This window comes from Pezoporus flaviventris, unplaced genomic scaffold (assembly GCF_033815535.1).
Source record: "Pezoporus flaviventris isolate CSIRO_AGI_PZ_B2104156 unplaced genomic scaffold, CSIRO_AGI_Pfla_v1 ptg000001l, whole genome shotgun sequence".
Taxonomy (NCBI): Eukaryota; Metazoa; Chordata; class Aves; order Psittaciformes; family Psittacidae; genus Pezoporus; species Pezoporus flaviventris.
In genome coordinates, this window is record NW_026892549.1 from 39,936,457 (window position 1) to 39,954,790 (window position 18,334).

The 18,334-nt window shown below is 35.2% G+C and overlaps 1 protein-coding gene across 7 annotated transcripts in view; it reads right to left on the bottom strand.

Annotated features, from left to right (window-relative positions):
* LOC133269415 (neurabin-1-like) overlaps positions 1 to 18,334 on the bottom strand; it is a 41,283-nt gene that overhangs the window by 1,640 nt on the left and 21,309 nt on the right. For 3 of the 7 annotated variants that reach the window (XM_061453670.1, XM_061453659.1, XM_061453649.1), the window contains exons 10-18: positions 16,994 to 17,090; positions 16,724 to 16,913; positions 15,786 to 15,937; positions 14,756 to 15,089; positions 12,110 to 12,197; positions 11,650 to 11,721; positions 10,879 to 11,074; positions 5,138 to 5,254; positions 251 to 439 (exon numbers count right to left, since the gene is read on the bottom strand). In XM_061453670.1, coding sequence (XP_061309654.1) covers positions 251 to 439; positions 5,138 to 5,254; positions 10,879 to 11,074; positions 11,650 to 11,721; positions 12,110 to 12,197; positions 14,756 to 15,089; positions 15,786 to 15,937; positions 16,724 to 16,913; positions 16,994 to 17,090 — 1,435 coding nt within the window. Of the gene's footprint in view, positions 1 to 250; positions 440 to 5,137; positions 5,255 to 10,878; positions 11,075 to 11,649; positions 11,722 to 12,109; positions 12,198 to 14,049; positions 14,156 to 14,755; positions 15,090 to 15,785; positions 15,938 to 16,723; positions 16,914 to 16,993; positions 17,091 to 18,334 lie in introns of those variants that run through there. The other 4 variants (XM_061453681.1, XM_061453701.1, XM_061453691.1 and 1 more) reach the window with 4 other exon arrangements.

The window sequence follows — 18,334 nt, forward strand, 5'->3', positions numbered from 1 at the left end:
CTCAAGATACAAACAAGGAAGAAATATTATGTATTTTTCTGAAAAAATGGCTAAAAGTGGCTTGTCTTTAACTGTACAATCAATTACTAAGTTCTCAGCTAACTGTATTGTCTCCACGTATTTAAAAAGTGAAACCCTAGCCCTTAAAAAGTCATGAAAATGGGAAAATAGACTCTCTAAGGTTAAAATTACGTCTGAATAAACAGTGAAATTCACACAGTTAAAAATCTATCCTGGGATATTTACGTACCTTTAACTTCTCACTGTCGAGCTGCATTAACTGCTGTCCATCTACGTTCATAGCCGTGAACTCTGTAATATACTGCTCCATGTTCATTCCCATTAACCAGTGGCATACTTGCTGGGTGGTCCATTCAGATATAGGTCTACTGTGCCATTGATTTTGCTTTCCTGTTGTTGTAAATTCATCATCTAATGCCTAACGAATTGAGAAAAGTCACTGTGAGCAATGTTTTACTTGGCGTTGAATTCCAGGTGCCAACTGAATTTGATTTACAAAACACACTCTTAAACATACTTTAGTGCCAAAAGTACTTAAGTTCTTGAGATCACAGCTTACAGTCAGTTTGCCTACGAGTATGCTATAAACAAAAAGACACAACATTCAACATAAACTTAAGTCAGAATTAAAGAACATAAATAGTTTTCTCCAAGAAACTATATAGCAAAGCTTACATTTGATGCATTCCAACAATGAAGAAGGTTCCTCAGTTAGTTGGTTAAGATAGTTCAATCCTCATGTTATATACTGCCCTACACAGCACCAAGGAGAATCAAGTAACACTTCAGCTGTGTTGCTGTGATGTAAGTGAAGGAAATCCAGAACAAAAGCAACTCTAATAGTAAATCTGGTGAGCTTTACTGTTCCAGCTACAGTTTTACTAAATTTGGTACATTTCGAAAAATAGATGACTGTGTATTCTTCCATCTAATGCCATCACATCAACATTTTAAAGGGTCTGCCTAGTAGAAGACCATTTCAGAAACATAAGAGTTTGTGGCCTTCCACTGAAAGTACACTTTGCCAGTGCACGCTGCTTTTGAAGCTCCCTGCTTCAATTTCAGCTGGCTTCTGAGGGGAAAAAGGTACCGCTGGTTCATCCTGAAGCACTCTATCATTTCATTACAAAAGAAAAGCTACATAAAACAGAGCTCAGTGTCTGTACAGAAGAAATTCTAGGTATGATACTTAAATCAGTAACATCAGAGTTACCTGAAGTTTTATTAACTATCCAAAATGATCTCTCAGTAGCTCATGATTCAGTACAGGCTGCATTAGACTTGCAGACTGCTCCACTAGGCAGCTTCCACTATTTATCAAAGATACTTGCAGAACAGCAGAAAGTATGCCCACTTTTTAAAGCAAGCTTTATGCATGTCATTTGTAAACAGAAAACATAGAAATAAGCATCTTCCTAGTGATGAATCTGGGACATGACCCTCGTAAAGTTTCAGATGAACAACTACAGCTCCAAATGGGAGAGATCTCTCAAAATCCAACTCCCTTGATGGAAAATTTGAAAGAGTTGATTCAATATAACAAAATAATTCTGGTGATTGCATGTGAAAGATAGCAATACCTAGGCTTGTCACATGATCTGATGATAACTGGATCTGAAAGCACAACATAGAACACGTCTCAGGTGAAACAAATACAATTTTAAATTTCTGCTGTATCAGAGGACTACATGTAATGAGAAATGTTTTGCTTTCCTTGGTGTGTGAATCAAAAAGACAGTGGTTACATTAGTGCAGTTAAGTAGGAAGCAGTTTGTAGCATAGAAGAATTTGTGCTGATGTCCTAAAACACATACTGCAAGCATTTTGACAGATTTTTCACTTCCAAATAGCCCTAGTCTGGTCACACACACTCAATGGCCACCACCAGCTAGAATGTGCTCCAACAGTGCTCCTGGTACATCTGATTTGATTTCCAAGATAAATTAAGGCAAGACGAGGCTGCCAGGAGATTTACTTCAAAAATGAGCTCCTAATCCATATTAAAATGCTTATGTATATATAAGAAGTGTGAACGCATCCGCCTTCCTGATGTGCAGAAGAAGAGGAGCAATTTTCATAAAATAGCCACAAAGGGCTTTAGAAAAGGTTTTGCTTGAAGTGTTCTATACAGCATCTGTATGAAGACAACTGGGGCACAGTTGAGTTTTCTATGCAAGCTATCAAGCAAGAGAGGAGTACAGAGAAAGAAGATTCACTGAGAGGATTATTAAAAGGAATTTCAAAATGCCAGTTTATTTTAAAACATTTTAGATAACAGTACTCCCCAATCTGATACTGTAATAGAAAATAAATATTGATAACTTTTAACTTTGTCTCATACTAGGCAAGCATTCACGGATAATACAGAAAAAAGGGGACACTTTTTACATTATAAGTTTGACCTGTATCTCAGAGTTGGGGCTGGTCTACCAGCAGCCAGAAATACTAGAATATATATTGCCACATGTAAATTTTTTTATATATATTTATTATTACCTTTTGTAGGGGTGGCATGTGTCCGTGTATACATCTCTCTATAGCCATCTCCTTTATACTGGAAAATGTGTTAAATGTTGTATTCTAGTTGGAACTCACAAATCTATTTCATCTGTGCTAGCCATGCAACAAGGTTGCTTCTGTAGCTTCAGAGCGCTAGTATTTGAAGAAGGTATACTCTTGTCAAAGAGGCCCAGATTCATTCACTTCACCAAGGGAATGCAGTCTCCCAGCAGAATCCTAGGGACTCTCTGCACCAGCTCTTCCAAGCAGCAAGGATTAGAGCACCTAAGAGACATGTCATGGAAGTCTTCCAGAATGAGTTACTAATTCTGATCTATGCTTTTTAGCATTATCAGTTGCTAACAAACTCCTACTTCATATTGGAAAAGACAACTCTAAAACCAGAAGAAGTTGTACCAAAAACTGAATCAGTATTGAAACACTTGGACATCATCTCACAGAAGTGAAGAGGAAGATATTTAATCCTGTGTGATTTGAATTTTGCATACCTGAAACTACTTGAGTTTGGGGTTTGTTTTTTTTTAGAATATGAATAGGAAAGTGGAAAGGATAGATGAATAAGGTGAAGAACACTGATTTTATGAGTAATTATCAATCATTAAATAACACATCTACATATTTTTTTTCCAGTCCCCTACTGCTCTTCCAGAGACAGGAGGACTGTCCCAAGGTGGCTGTACATCAGGGTTACAGTCCCCCAAAAAGCCACCACACACTCACGCACACACACACACAAAGATCAGCTTCATATTCAGAAAGCAGAACTAAAAGTATTTGTAAGATGTGGAAGAATAAGAAAACCATGTGCTGCTGCATAAAAATGCAGATGATTCAGAAAGCAAATGCAGAAATACTGAAGACTAAAGATAAAAATACAACCCCCAAGAACACACCAATGCCATCACACCATTTAACAGATTAAAGAAGGGTTAACCAGCTAGCCTGCTAACCATCTGTGAGTGGAGGTCTCTTTCCAGGATTTGTAGAGCAAAATGCTATAATGCCACTCCTCTGAAAGCAGGGGTTATGTGGGCTAGCATGATCCCTGGATGGGTTCATAAATATCCATCAAAAAACAAGCACCAGATAGAAAATTCTACTTGCAAAGAGCCTAAGTTAAGGATTACTATGTTTGCTTACTTACTTTTTCCTAGACCTCAATGTATTGCACTACTGCTCAAGAAACCACAAGAACAGAACTATTTCTCTGCACATATACTGCTTTCCAAAACAGAAACCAGCTTAGAGACATTTATCATTAACCTCAGAACAGACCCTGATAATCAATTATTGAAAAGGTACAAACAACTTTCTCTTGTCATATGTATAAGCAATGTGAACGAGAGATAACACTAGAATCTGAGCTAATCTGTAACAAGAAAAGGCTTAAATCATCACTTTACATGTGCACAATTAATGACAGACAACTTTTGCTTGAATTTTAGAATAAGAAAGTTATAACACTGATCAAAGAACAGCAGTCAAGCAGATATTTCGGTCTGTTAAAATCTTAATGATTTTAACTTCTACTGCTTGAAAGTTTCAGAAACACATGTTCCATTCATGAACCATTCCGTTCAAGAAACGGCAGGGAGTACTTGCAATGGTAGATTTAATGAAACCAGAGGAACTCCAGTATCTATGACAGTCATCGCTGATAAACATCTTCAAAATATTAATCCACTACTGAAAGCTGTACTCCAGTTATATGATTTTTGACACCTGATTTTATGTTAGGATTTTACATTTATAATATTGTAAAACTGTTCTGACTTCCTACATATTACTGGAATACCTTAAGATTTTCACCAAAGCCTGGTTTAAGAGTAAATAACAAACCCCCACATTCATGAATCACCATGTAGTTTTTTTTTTTTCAAGCATTATCACTATCAGTTTAGCAAGCCTTCCAACTCATTTCTGGAAGATGACTGTTCTGATCTTAATGACTCCTCCTAGGCTATAATGGATTTAATCTATAATGATGCACACAAGTCAAATATTGTATGAAACAATATCTCAGAATGTTACCAAAGTGTAGACTTCAGGTTTCAGCTGTAGCCAAAGGAGCAAGTTCTCCAGTGTTAACAACCACTGACTTTCAGGTATCTAGTTTCTAGTTACATATCAGAACCATTATAGTCTGCCTTTTTATCTTCCTTTTTCTTTTTCCTTTTGTTTGTTTTTACATAGATGAAATTTTATGGCAAAACAAACTTGCACAGATGTGAAGGCAAGGTCAGAAACACTGCAGTTTTCATTCACCCAGGAAGTTGCTTTAAATTAGTCAAACAGAAAGGTGTTATATGTAAAATTAGAAACTGCAATTTGATCAGAAAGAGTTAATTCCAACTGCTATGCTATAACTAGGATCAGAATACAAAAGGCTGATAAGGCATCTACTAGTCAGTATCCTGAGTTCAGTAACAACTGCTGATTCTTTACAGTGTTCTTCAACATTCAAATATTCAAATATGGAACATTCAAATATGGAAACAGCCATCTAGTGTCACATTACACACATCTGTTTCTATTAAACATGCTGTAGTGTGAACAACAACATCAACAACACACATATACACACTTTGAAACTCACCTCATTTGAAGAGAAGGTTAAAGTGTGTGAACGACCTGACAGATTTGGCTCTGTCACTAACCCTGAAAGTTCACAACTTGGCTTGCTATGGTATGTGTCATCTATGACAACTCTACTCTGCAAACAAGTGGAAATAACGTTTTATTAACTCACTTTTTGGAAAAGCAAGTCATAAGGTGACATTCTAGTATTTTTTTGTTAAAAAATGAAAATAAAGTACAATTTAGTTATCCTTAGATTACATAGGAAATGCACTCATGACATCAAGCATCTGACTTGTTCTTGTTAAATTAATGAATTCAAGAACGTAGTAAAAGATTTAAAGCAATATCCCCAGTAAAAGCACCTTGTGTGGAGAATCGGTCATAACCCCAAATGCCGTTTAATACACAAGGAAATACATGTGGTTACTTTTTCAGCAGGCATACCACATTCGAGGAGAAGCAATTTAAGACTTATTTGCTGGAATTATTCATACAGAGTTTGTATTCCACTCAAACCTACACAAGTACTATGAATGTGCTTCAGAAGGTACTGTTCTGTTGGTGAGATAAAGATCAGTCCTAACTGTTTACTGTCATTAAGATTCCCATGGCACAGAAGTGCCCCCATAAATTCCAAAGTTTCTGAAAACAAGAGCTAGGTTTAGACTTCATAGTGGCCCATTATCGAACCACTGCAGTCAACAGTGAAATGAATAGGCTGTCTCTGCCTAACATATGTTGAGATTTGGAACAGCAAGGAGCTTTCAGCAGTTTAAAGATCAGGGTTCAAGTTAGTCCATGAATAGAGAATACAAAGCTTGCCTAAGGACAAGCTTTCCAAAACTTTAAATACTGAGTTAAGATTTTGTACTGCTGTTCATTTTAACAGCTTTGATGAGGGTGCTGAAGCACTGGAACAGGTTGCTATGGAGGTGGTAGATGCCCAATATTCAAGGCCAAGCTGGACTGGGGCTCTTGGCAACCTGATTGGGTTGAAGATGTCCCTGCTCACTGCAGGGGCACTGGACTAGATGACCTTTACAGGTCCAACCCAAATTATCCTATGATTCAGTTTTTAGGTGGCTGCATTTGAAGCACAGGATCGTATAATCTGAAAATTACCTTGATATAAAAAATACCATATAGATGTAAAATATCTTTCTGAATAATTTTTATAATAAATGGACTGTATCAGGCTATATAAAATCTTTATAGCTAAAGTACCAAATAGTGTAAAAACACTATGACAAAGCTGAACATTTTAGAAATTCAGCAGTTATTTCTGTCTTTACAAAAAATGGTTTAACACTGTAAATCTACAGAAATTATGTAGTTTGACAGCCTGAACAAATTATTTTCAAAATAGAACACTCTTATGAAAGATTTTAAAAAATATATTCTTTTAATAAATTACTACTATATTTTTAAAAAAACTAAGAAATTAAAGTTCAGGTTAGAAATATGACTAATGTAAGAACTATCATATTGAAAGAATGTAAAAATCTTCACAGCATTTATTGTTTACATTTAGTTGTTACACTTAGTCTGTGTTTAAAGGAAGCTTTTGGATCTGTATGCATGCCTTTGCATCCAAAAGCAGCAGGATCTAGGTTCAAACTTACTTAACAGCCACTACATGTACAACTTCAGCCAGGTTACCTGAGCAGCTTATGACTGAAGCTGAAGAGTACAAAAACCCTCAGATTGCTGTACCTGAAAACTTCACAGCAGGTTTGGTAAGAAAGTCCCCCTGAAGAATACCAATGTATGTGTTTCACAGAATATTTTCTAGTTTGATTACCTCCATTTCCAACATTACTTTTCTTTAGCGAGTAAAAAATAACTCTGCCAAAATCATGCCTCCTACCTTTGCTTTTCTAAATTTTATTTCTCAGCACTACCCTGTGTTGTCTACAAACAGTAAGCAATTATTTACTGTAATTTTATCTACGTGTCTAATCAGGTAACTATACTTTATAAGGATGCCGTACTATACCCTATATGCATAAATAATTTGAAATCCTAAATTAAACTGATGTTACAGACATTTTTCTTCAGTAACTGATGCTCCTATAAGTTACTGAACTTAGAACTATGTTTTTGCAGTTGTCGTCATTGAGTACTTCTGTATTTGTGTCCTTGATTTAAACTTGACGTTCTTGTTTAAACTTGATTTCAGTTTAAACTCAACTCTAAATTTTGTTCTGGCCTTGGCTTTAGGGTGGATACTTGATCTTTGCACTCCCTTTTTCCCCTAAATTACTGCTACACATTTCCAGTCTTAACAAAAAAACCCAAACCAAACCAAACCCACAAAACCAAAAAAAACCCCCAAAGAAACAAAACAAAACAATACCCAAGGAAAACTACCACAAACCAACAAACAAAAAAACCCCAACAACCCCAACCCAAAGCACAACTTGAGTTTTTCTGCTACCTTTCATAGGGTGGTACTGTACATAACTGAAAAACAGAGTTCTAATTACCCATGTAGATTATTTTATAAATTACATTATATTTTAGGTACTTATTCAGTTTTTTAGATGTAAAAGGTATTACCAGAAACAACAGAATACTTTGTCCACCAACCTATTCTCCAATTAATTTCATCCCAAAATGAAAATCTATTTAGGAGCTTTCCTTTTAGTTACCCTCAGTTCACTCCTTCTACCTTTGCAGAGCAATCAAGGGCAGTTCAGAAACGAAGCGGTACAAAAAAAAATTCAAAAAAACAAGCAAACAATAACAACAACAAAAAAAGAATAAAAAAGACAGGATGATATTAGAGAAAAATATTTAATGAGACTTTAGGAAAAAAAAAAATGAAGAAAACATAACCAAAAATAAAGCATGTCAGCACCAGCTGTAGCGTTTTCTCCTCCCCCTGCTTCTATTTGGTTTAAAGAAGTAGTAGCTTCCTTTTAAGGATTGAGAGCCAGTTACAAAGATTTTTTTATTCTGGAAGAGCACAGAATTCAGATAGAAGAGGTTTTATAGGTATGCTTCCTAAGGTACTAGGATATAAACAGTTTACATCCCAGTGTTCTTCCTTGCAGCCAAAATTAAACACTGCATACACCTGAGTGGTATGTACATGTTTGCATTGTATCAATGGGACTAAATCAAGCAGCAGATTATGTAAAGGGACTAATTTACAAACTGTGTCATTTAGAAATCTCATAAGGCAGAACAGTCTGCAAAACTCAGATCACAAGATTTTAGTCCTTATGTTTCCAGCTTTCACAAGGAACAAAAAGCTGATTCATTAGTTTGCCAAATTAGAAGTTTAAACTCAGTATCATTTTAAGAAAATAGAAACCTTCTAGGTATCATAATTTTAAAAGGCAAATTTTGCAGAAACAGAACCCACTTTAAATTTAATTTAATTCCTTATGCCATCAATATTTAAACTCAACTACAGAAATTACTGACAATGCAAAAGACGCAGTATAAAAGTTAGAGATTTCTGCATGACAAAGTTCTTATGTTAGGGCTTCTACTTTTACCTGCTCTGTAAGAAACATTTTCACCTGATCATATGGGATACTACAGACATAAAAGCAATAAATATTACGGAGTTAAAGTCAACAAAAAGGAGTATTCTTTCTTTAAATTCTGGGAAGATGATTTTGTTCTTGTTGTTATGTTCTTTTAGTAACAAGACTAACTGCTGAGTGGTCAAGCACAGTTCTTTTTCAGTTTTAATGGCTTTTCATGGTGAGGTTTACCAAAGTCTTGTAATTGTAGTACAAACTTAATGATCAACTGCAGGTTAAGATCTACAAAGATTAGTCATTCCAAGCAGTAGCTACTGTCTCATTACTGTCATTATAAAAGACCCCAAATGTTGCAAAGTAAAACCAGCCTGACTTTGGAAATCTTGAGCATGATTTTAGGATTAATAAATGTATGAGAATGTGTTGTTTAACAGGGTCAGCTTTCTACCATTTTATAAAGCAGGAAGATAGTTGAAGGAAGACTTGTATATTCTTCCAGCTGCTGGTTTGCAACTGGCACTAAAGAAATTGAGCAGTGAACTGCAATTACATACTGGAGCATGACAAGGAAACAAAAAACAGTAGGCCAGAAACCAGCTGGAAGGTTAAAGTGATAATCAACTTAAATATACAACGATGAGAAGAAAAGGCTATTATTTCAAGGCAACATGAAAAGGAAAAGAGCACTGAATCTGGTAAGAGCTATACCTTTCTGACTGCCAAGAAAAGCATCTATATAAACATCACTAAGGGGTGCTTAAGCACATTACGGGAGCTTATAGTAGAAATGCAAGCGGGACTTCTACTATGCTCAGAAAAATCATTTGAATCATACAAAGGATGAATGAAGTGGGGATGAATGGGTTCTTCTGAACCAAAGACTTTGAAAGCTAAACCACTGAATGTTTACCTATACAGAAAACATCTCTTGGTAACTTTGCTATAGCCTATTAGGAGATCAGTCATGCACTCCCATTTAATCAAAAATTGTACCACCTTGTATGCATACCCTCTTCAACATGGATCTTGCACTTCCAAGATCCTTGGGTTATTTACCCAAGAAACATCTTTTGGCCATTGCATGCTTCATGTAAATATGTAAGACTGACACATAGTGGACAGTATTCTGTAAAGTGTTAGTGTACTTCATAGATTAAAAATTTCAGCTCTTCTTAAGTTCCTGTGCTATGGTAAGTGGTTCTAAAACCACTTTACAAACTTTGTGTGCAGACAGCTTACTCCCGTCATAGGGACTGTAAATTCACACTAAGAAAAGAAAATGTAATTTAAGAAACTGCCTTTGCAAATTGTCAGTGACTTCATGGACTACAACCCAGAAAGTTTCTCTTCTAGACTGGTGACTCACTTCATTTTAACAGCATGGAGAAAAAGGAAAAACTGAGAGGGCATTTTAGATAACCAAAGTAAAAAAAAAAAAAAAAAGTGTGAAACTCAAAGATAGCTTTCAAGGTTACTCAAATAGCTATAATTTTGAATTTGACAAAATCCAAAGGAAACAAGAATGGAGGTAGGTTAGTAAGATTGTTAGAAACGGTCTTATGCTGAAATGGGTTTTAACAAACTATTTAGACAGCACACACTACACTTCTTACTTTTTACAGCCATTACTTTCCAATAGTTTAAACTGTGAAGACGGTAATTTTATGATTATGACTGAACCCTGTAGTCTCCCTCTTAAGACTTAGTTAAAAGGCTTTAAATTATTAGAAGGCTGTTACTCAGAAGCAGTTTCCTAGAAGATACATCTCTTGGCTTTCAATACTAAATTTGTTCATGAAAACCATCCACCTGTTTGGCACGTCACCCCTACATATCAGTACGCTAAGAGGTGGTTGGCGAACTGCCTGGGAAGCTGACCTCTATTTATGTACGCTTCCTCCAAGTACTAGACTGTATCACACAGGGAAAAAGATTTGGCTTTTAAAATTATGCTGTCCTAAAGCTAGCATTACCTTTAGCATTATAAACCAGTGAAATAACATACCCTGTGACTGTTCCCTAGATGCTATTTCAGCCTGAATAGCCTCCACTGATGCTTCAACTGAAGAGGAGAGAATGGGAACACTCACACAGTTTCTGCTTGTGAGGGCTGTGAAGCCTCAGCCTTCTGCAGCACCGTTTGGAAGAGGGGATGTGGTCAAGGACGAAGTCAGCAAGGTTCCACATACTAAAGACTGATATTTTTACTTTATCAAGATGTAATGCTTAAACATTCAAAGCACAAATTAGTCATCTTTACCTTGCTCTTATTCTTCTCTTGACCATGTTCACAACTGTCCTGCCCACCCTGAGGAAAGAGTGAGCTGCTACTAGAAATCTGAGGCTCCTTGTGGCTGTCTCCAAACCAAGAGAAAGGCATGCAAGTAGGAACAGGGGAATCTGAATCGGATGCAGACAGATTGTTGCCCGAGTCATCCAGCAGTTCCCGGGAACCTCTGAAATAAGTAGATTAAATTGTGTTTAAACAACAAACCACCTCACCCTGTCTCCAGACACACAACCAACACACAATACAACAACAAACTTGAAACACACACCACTAATTCTTATCCTTTTCATAGCACAATTGATAATTACAAAGAAAATAATACTTGCCTTTAAATTGCCATCCAAAATAATCTGAATTATTGAACAACACGAATTTAAGTGTTTTTGCAGATATTTCACGCAATTTAACAATTTCAAATAATTTGTTAATTTAACTTACTCAACATTAATCTTCCTAAACAACATACAAGTTTTATATCTAAGATACAGCACAAGGAGTTAATCATCTGAGCCACTTTCAAATGTAACCCTGTTTTATTGTTTCCTCTATATTATTCAATGTATTTTTCTTTATTGAGAAGATTAGAAGCTCACCTCCATATCATCTTATCAATCGTCATATTCTACCACTGTTATACTTGAATGTATTAAAGTCAAATAGTAGTGATAATTTTAAAACAGATACTTAGGTTAAAATCTTTAGAAATACACCATGCATGTATTAAACAAACAAAACAACTACCTGCTATCCAGAGAACCTCTTAGGTTTTCTTTTTCGTGTTTCTTGCCCTTGCCTCCAGATTTCCGTAATCCACTGAAGTAAAAAAACCCACAATTTTCATAAAGCATTTACATTTACACAGTGTGACTTTTTTTTAATTGATAAGCTAGTTTTTAACATTGATTCCAGCTGTTACAAAAAGCCACATTTAGGCTGTTATACAAAGCATGATTTTGCAGATTATGCATGTAATTAAAAAAAGTACTGTCACTCATCTTTTACTCAAGAACCACGACAGAATTATGCAACTACTTTCAAGGACCACATATAATCACAATAAACACTGAAAATGCCCAAGAGCTATTGTGTATTCAGATAAAAACCAAAGAATCCCAGGAAATTCTTTGAGGGAAAACATGATACTCTCCAAAAGTAACACTGAAACCTATTTGTTTCCAAATGAACACAAACAAAATCTCACCCAAAATCTGGAAATCTCCTTTTGGACTTCCCTGATGACGTTCCTTCATTTGTTTCTACTGTCCTATCTTCATTTTTTTTTTCTTCTGCTTTTCATAGTGGGGTGAAAAATAAAAATGTTATTCCAAAAAGATTTGCAAGTTTCAAGTAATTCTGATGATGCTTGTAAGCAAATAAGATACTAAAATATGAGAAATTCACATTCACACATGCAGATATTAGCTGAAAATACTACAGCCATATCAACATAACTTGTTCTCAGGGCATCTTCCCATCATTCTGGCTGTGCTGTACCACTGAAAAATGACAACACAACAGTTGCTTATGACTGATCAAAAATATTGCTTTTGATAAACAGTAATTCTATACTGTCTACAGAAAGAGAAAACGTACCACAGCATTTTGCTTCAGTGAATTAAACCATAGTTTAAGATAGGTTTATGAAAAAGTACCTCTTTCTTTTGCAAAATGTCAACCTTAAAATACACCAACTAGATAACCAGGATAAATAAGATGCTTTAAAGAAAATCAGTTTCAAAGGAACAGCTGAGCAAATACAGCATTCAATTGTCCTTTACTATGCTTCAAGTATTATAAGACGTTCCTTTTACATTTTTTCTGGTTCAGTAGCTAGTCCACCTAGTCCAGCTAGCTAATTGGAACATGGGCTATGAATGCAAGGTGCTAGCTCCAGAAAATGTGCCGAAACAACACGATAACCAGTACCTGGAGAGCAGACAGATCCTAACAAACCAAGTTTCTTGGAAACAGTATACAAAATGTGACTATTCTGAAGAAATAATTGGGACTTTGAAGCTCCTCCAAGACTGTTGCATAACTAAGCTGCCTATGAAAAAGATGAAGCCTGCTTTTTGTGAGACAAAGTAGGCTTTTAAGATGTCTTCAAGATGACAACTGACATGAAGTAATGCATACGGATGACTTCAAGGATCAGAAAGAACAAAAATCATGTTCACTACACAAAACTGAGGGCAACTATCATCACCCACCACCTTTCCTGAAACACATAAATGGTTATCTTAAATTATACGTGCTGGACAGTCAGGGGAGGCTTCCTTTCCTCCCCCCTTTTTTAATATCTGCTCAGTAGTTTCTGATCAATATCAGAACTTTATCTAATTAGTTAACCACTACTTCTAAAAAAGTAACATCCAGTGAATTATAACTACCAGTTAAACTGATTATTTTTTCTGTCAGCTTAAATACAAAACCAGAAGAATTAATTTTAATACTGACATTTGTTTCCACATTTCTCTCCAGAAGAAGTATTCTAAGAAAAGGGGTAATTTCTAAAACGCAGTCTAATAAGTACAGACTGATACATGAATGGATGGGAAGGTAATAGAAAGGATTATTTCAATGAAATAATAGGTAGACATTTAAATATGTTTAGAATGCAACAAGCGAGCATTTAGTGCCATTTTGCCTACGAAGAGCAAGCTTTCAATACTAATTCTCATCTTTGATGTACTGCGTTAATTAGCTCTTCCAGTGACTGCCAGTTTTAGGAAAATGTTTACAATGCTTTATCCATCACCAAAAAAAAAAAAATGTAGAAAAAGAATGAAAAAATCACTTATATATGAAGTAGTTGCTTTGGTAAATTGTGGCGGTTTTGGTTTTTTTTTTTACTAACAGAAGCTAGGGTAGAGACTAGTTCTGTTTAAGACTATAGAAACACATAGAATGAGGAGAGTATAAAACAAATCCTATTTTCAGGGTATTAAAAGAAAGGTTTTGTCTGAGCAGTACAGAAAAGACAGCAAATATAATCTGCTTTTATATATTGTGCTAGCTGACTAGAGGATAGATCAAGCATTTAAAACATTTTATCTGATCCTTTTTTCAATTATACTGAAGAAAAAAAGCCAAATATTTCAATCAAATGATGATTAGTAGTGACTAAGCTGATTATAATACCTTCAACCTTTTCCTAGTGAGAAATATCCTAAGAGGGCAAGATGAATACTGCAGTAATTCCCATAATATTCAGAATCCGTATCTTGTTTAAACACCTGTATAACATCTGGAAGCACAAAGTCAACACTGGGAATCAGGAAATCAGTCAGACTTACTCTCCAATACACTGCCACTTAAGAGGCTAGTGTTCTGCAAAAATGCCTTAGGACCTTTACTGCTTATCCACAGTCAATTACTTAGCTCCCCTTTAGCTTACGTCAAGGCAACCATTTAGACTCTTTTAGATTTATAGGTCAGAGCTTTTACTAAACTGATTTAGACTTATTCCTTTCTATAATTTTTATTGAAACAGCATTTATCTTGGAGCATCTTTTAGATTCTTGGTGCTGTAAATTATTTCAGAAATGTTGAGCTTTCGTAGAAATTTGGTAATGCACTTGTTGCAGATGGAGGAATTGAAAGGATAAGCTTATTTTCAGAACATACTACTACTTTCAATAAATAAAAATAGAATACAATGAACTTACACACATTTTGATAACTTTAAACTTTCTTAAGAGTTAAGAACTGGTTTTAGAACAGGTAATTAGTTCTGTGTCAATTCACTTTCCCCTCAAATAGTTTATTGTTCAATAATAATTTCCATCCAAAATCTGTAATACTTTAACCCAAAAGATTAAAATAATAATAAACCCTTAAATTTTACCCTTGGCTTCTTTGCCTTTCCCTTTTGCTTCTCTTTGCTTAACACTCTTGGAATACCCTTGAGGAGAATTTGGAGCCATCTCTTCAGGAGGAGGTGAACGTGTGGTGATTGTGCTATTTTCATTGTTTGGTTTGTGTACTGGAGAAGAGTGTGTGGAAGCAGAAGGACTTGACTCTAGAGGACTTTCTGTGCTTTCTGTTTGTTCAAGCTTTTCACTCTTTCGATCTGTGTCATCCAGGTGTGGGAGAGTTAATTTTTCACTTGTTTCTAAGGTCTTGGTTAGGTACACAGGGGAAAGTTCTCTGTTGAGAACAGCATCTTCCGAATCCTCATCCTTCAACAAATACAAAAGTTATGACAAACACGACACATAATTTACTACCTGATCTTCCACTAGATGTAAGAATATGCTGTATTACACACAAACTTACTCAGTTCAGAAAATTTTAAAGTTACATACACAGATCTCTGTGCACATCCCAAATCATCTTTCTCCAGCCAAGTCAGAAATGTTCTGGTATATCTTGGCCATTCTAATTCAATGGAACCACTTTTTAGACTATGTGAAGTAGCTCAGCCTTCTCCCTCTATAACAGGCTATTTCATATACTAACTATACACACCCTAATTAACCTGCTTTCCAGAAACATGCTAGAATATTTTACTTGTATACTTTTTGTGGGCTTAAATGATTATTTATGGAATAATGAAGCATTTCAGAGTATTTACTTTTTGAAGAAATTTTTTAACTAACTTGTTTCAGATGAGAGAATTACATGATAGATAAACATATTTCACAACATATCACTGTCACTATACCAAAATCTTTCAGTAAGTAGAAGCCAGAAAGAACACACCAGAGATGACATGTGGTATGAACCCCAAATAGGGGTTTTCATTTACAGCATAAAAATACGATGCTTTGTCACAGTCTGAATGAAGCAGAGACAACACTCAAAATCGCAAATACAGATAAAACTGAACATATATTCAGGATCCTGAATGCGTAATTATCTACCAATATCAGTACCTGCAGATCTGCAGTCTGCTGTCCAGCCCCAAGTGATTCTTTCAGCTTTGATCGAGAAGGTGGCTGGCGTTTTACTTTCAAAGCAAGCTGAGCCTTTGCTTTGTGTGCACTGGTGTCTAATCTGGGAGTATCCCCAACAAAAGCATCAAAATCTGCAACAAATATGTATTACTTAAAAAAAAAAAAAAAAAATCCAAAACAACTGGTAGGGAAATTCTCCAACCCACTGGCCAGAAGAATATTCAGAAGTTAAATCACAATTATTTTACCTGTTAATCATTACTACCATTTCACTATGGGAAAATACCATTTTATATAATAATACTATAATATTTTAACATTGTGATAGCAACTTTATTTTTTTTTAATATATTTCTATTCAATTTCTTCAATTAAAAAAAAATCCATCAGATCAGGATATAATTGTATTATGGCTTGAAAATGGAATTTTACTCTCAAATAGATAAGAATTTGTGACCAAAATGTACTTTCCTGTCCTTGTTCTCCAAGACTCTTTCAAGCGCATAAGCATCTACCACATCTTTTAAAAAAGTCCTCCTTTAAACCACCATTGGATATTTTATAACATTCTAGACATAAAATTACAAGACAAATTAAAAACCAGCAAGTTTTGGTGGAAATCATAGCTTAAAATCTCAGTGGTTTAGTCCCGCTAATACTATCGGTTTCAACAACAGAGAACCTGGGGAACAGTAAAGATGGATCTCTCTCCACCTATCTCCTCTTTCCCACAGTATTTAAGAAATACATTACTACAAATATGGAAAATGTTGGGGGACCTAAACAAAAATATCCACACTTGTTCAGGTCAAACATTTACCCAGTATGTAGGAAATAGCAAACAGCTTCTCTTAACAACTACTACACATATAACTACTGATTTTTATTAAATGCAAATCAAAGATCCTATAACATACCAGAAATTAACATATCGGAAGAATTTAGTCTGTCTTCTATTGATTCAGTTTCTTTTTCATTATCTTCTTTAGTCTTCAGATCTTCATTATATTGGCCTGGACTTTGACAGACATCTTCCAATAAACTGCCACCTCCAAACATATACGGCATTCTCTCATATACTTTTAATTTACTTTCAAGCTCTGAAATCTGCAAGAATTAAAATTCAGAAGTGAGATACAACTCTCTGAGAATGCAGAAGTCTATTTCAAAATATAATACTCCTTTACTTTTTCTTGATATACTCTCAGCTGTTCTGCATATTTCTGGTCTCTCTCTTCAAGTAGCCTTGAATGATCCTCTTCTTTTTTCATATATTCTGTTTCTCTGGTGAAAAAAAAAATACACAAATGTATGAAACAGTAACACACAGAGATGTAAAAAAATACACAGAAATACACACAGTTGCATTTACTAAAAAACACTGTAAGTAATCATTGAAAAAAATCAAGTCTAAAGTGTAATGGATTCATTAATCTTGTAAGGTCATAAAATGACCTATGTATTTGTTTGCTCTTACTGTCTTCAAAAGAAAATATATGTGACATTACAATTTACTCTGGGCTGAAAGAGGATGTGTTGCAACGCTTTTTCTACAAAGTCACAACCATCTCTCTGCCTTTAAAAGTGGCAAGTCGAATACACATTTAAAGCATGAAATATACACATGATTCCAATCATTACATCTTAGATACATGCACACATAGTATTTTCCTTCCAAAAGCTATGCTAAACTTCTTTAGATGAGAATAAGTTGAATTTCAAGTTTTTACATAGTTAATCCTTCAGAAATTGCAGTGGCTGGTTTTACAAAAAGGAAACAATGATTGCAGGAAGGAACCAAAAATAAAAGCCGCTTTTTTCCTGCAAGTCAGATGGAATAACATACAAACACAGCAAATAAGCATAGAACATCTACACAAAATGCAAAAGCTTCGGGGACAGTCAAAGGACTAATGGGCATTTGCAATACAGTGAGGAAATGGAAACTAGCCTGTGAGCAGTCATTTTAACGTACTTTTGAGCTTCCATGTGGATAAGCTTGGGAGAAGAGGGGAAAGGAGACCTTTAAAAAGCTCACCAAAAAGTACTTGGAAAAGTAACATTTCCCAATGTGGATTACAGAGCTAAAGGTAATGCAAACTACCTTTAAAAGGAAGTAGTAAGTGGAGATATTTAAGATACGAACCACCAAGATCAATAGTTGTGTTCTGTATTATCAAGATACTTCTACAAGTATTTTGCATTTAGCTCCTGTCTAGCAAAGAGGAAAAAAGGTAGAACAGACATCTGTATGACAACAGGCATACTGGATAAGCAATATTACCTGTACTAAAAATCCCAAACATGTTAAGAGACCAAACATACTGTTTTCATGCTGCATTTTGATGGGCTAGGTACAAAACCCAAAACCTTAATTCTCAGAATTCCTTCTACTCCCCCTACAACTCCTAACTCAGACTGAATCACATGTATCTGGCTCTTATTATATATCCTTTGATGCTTACTCTATCTGGAGCATTTAAGTTCGTTAAAACTAGAGGGTTTTCCCACAAACAGCAAAAGGTATT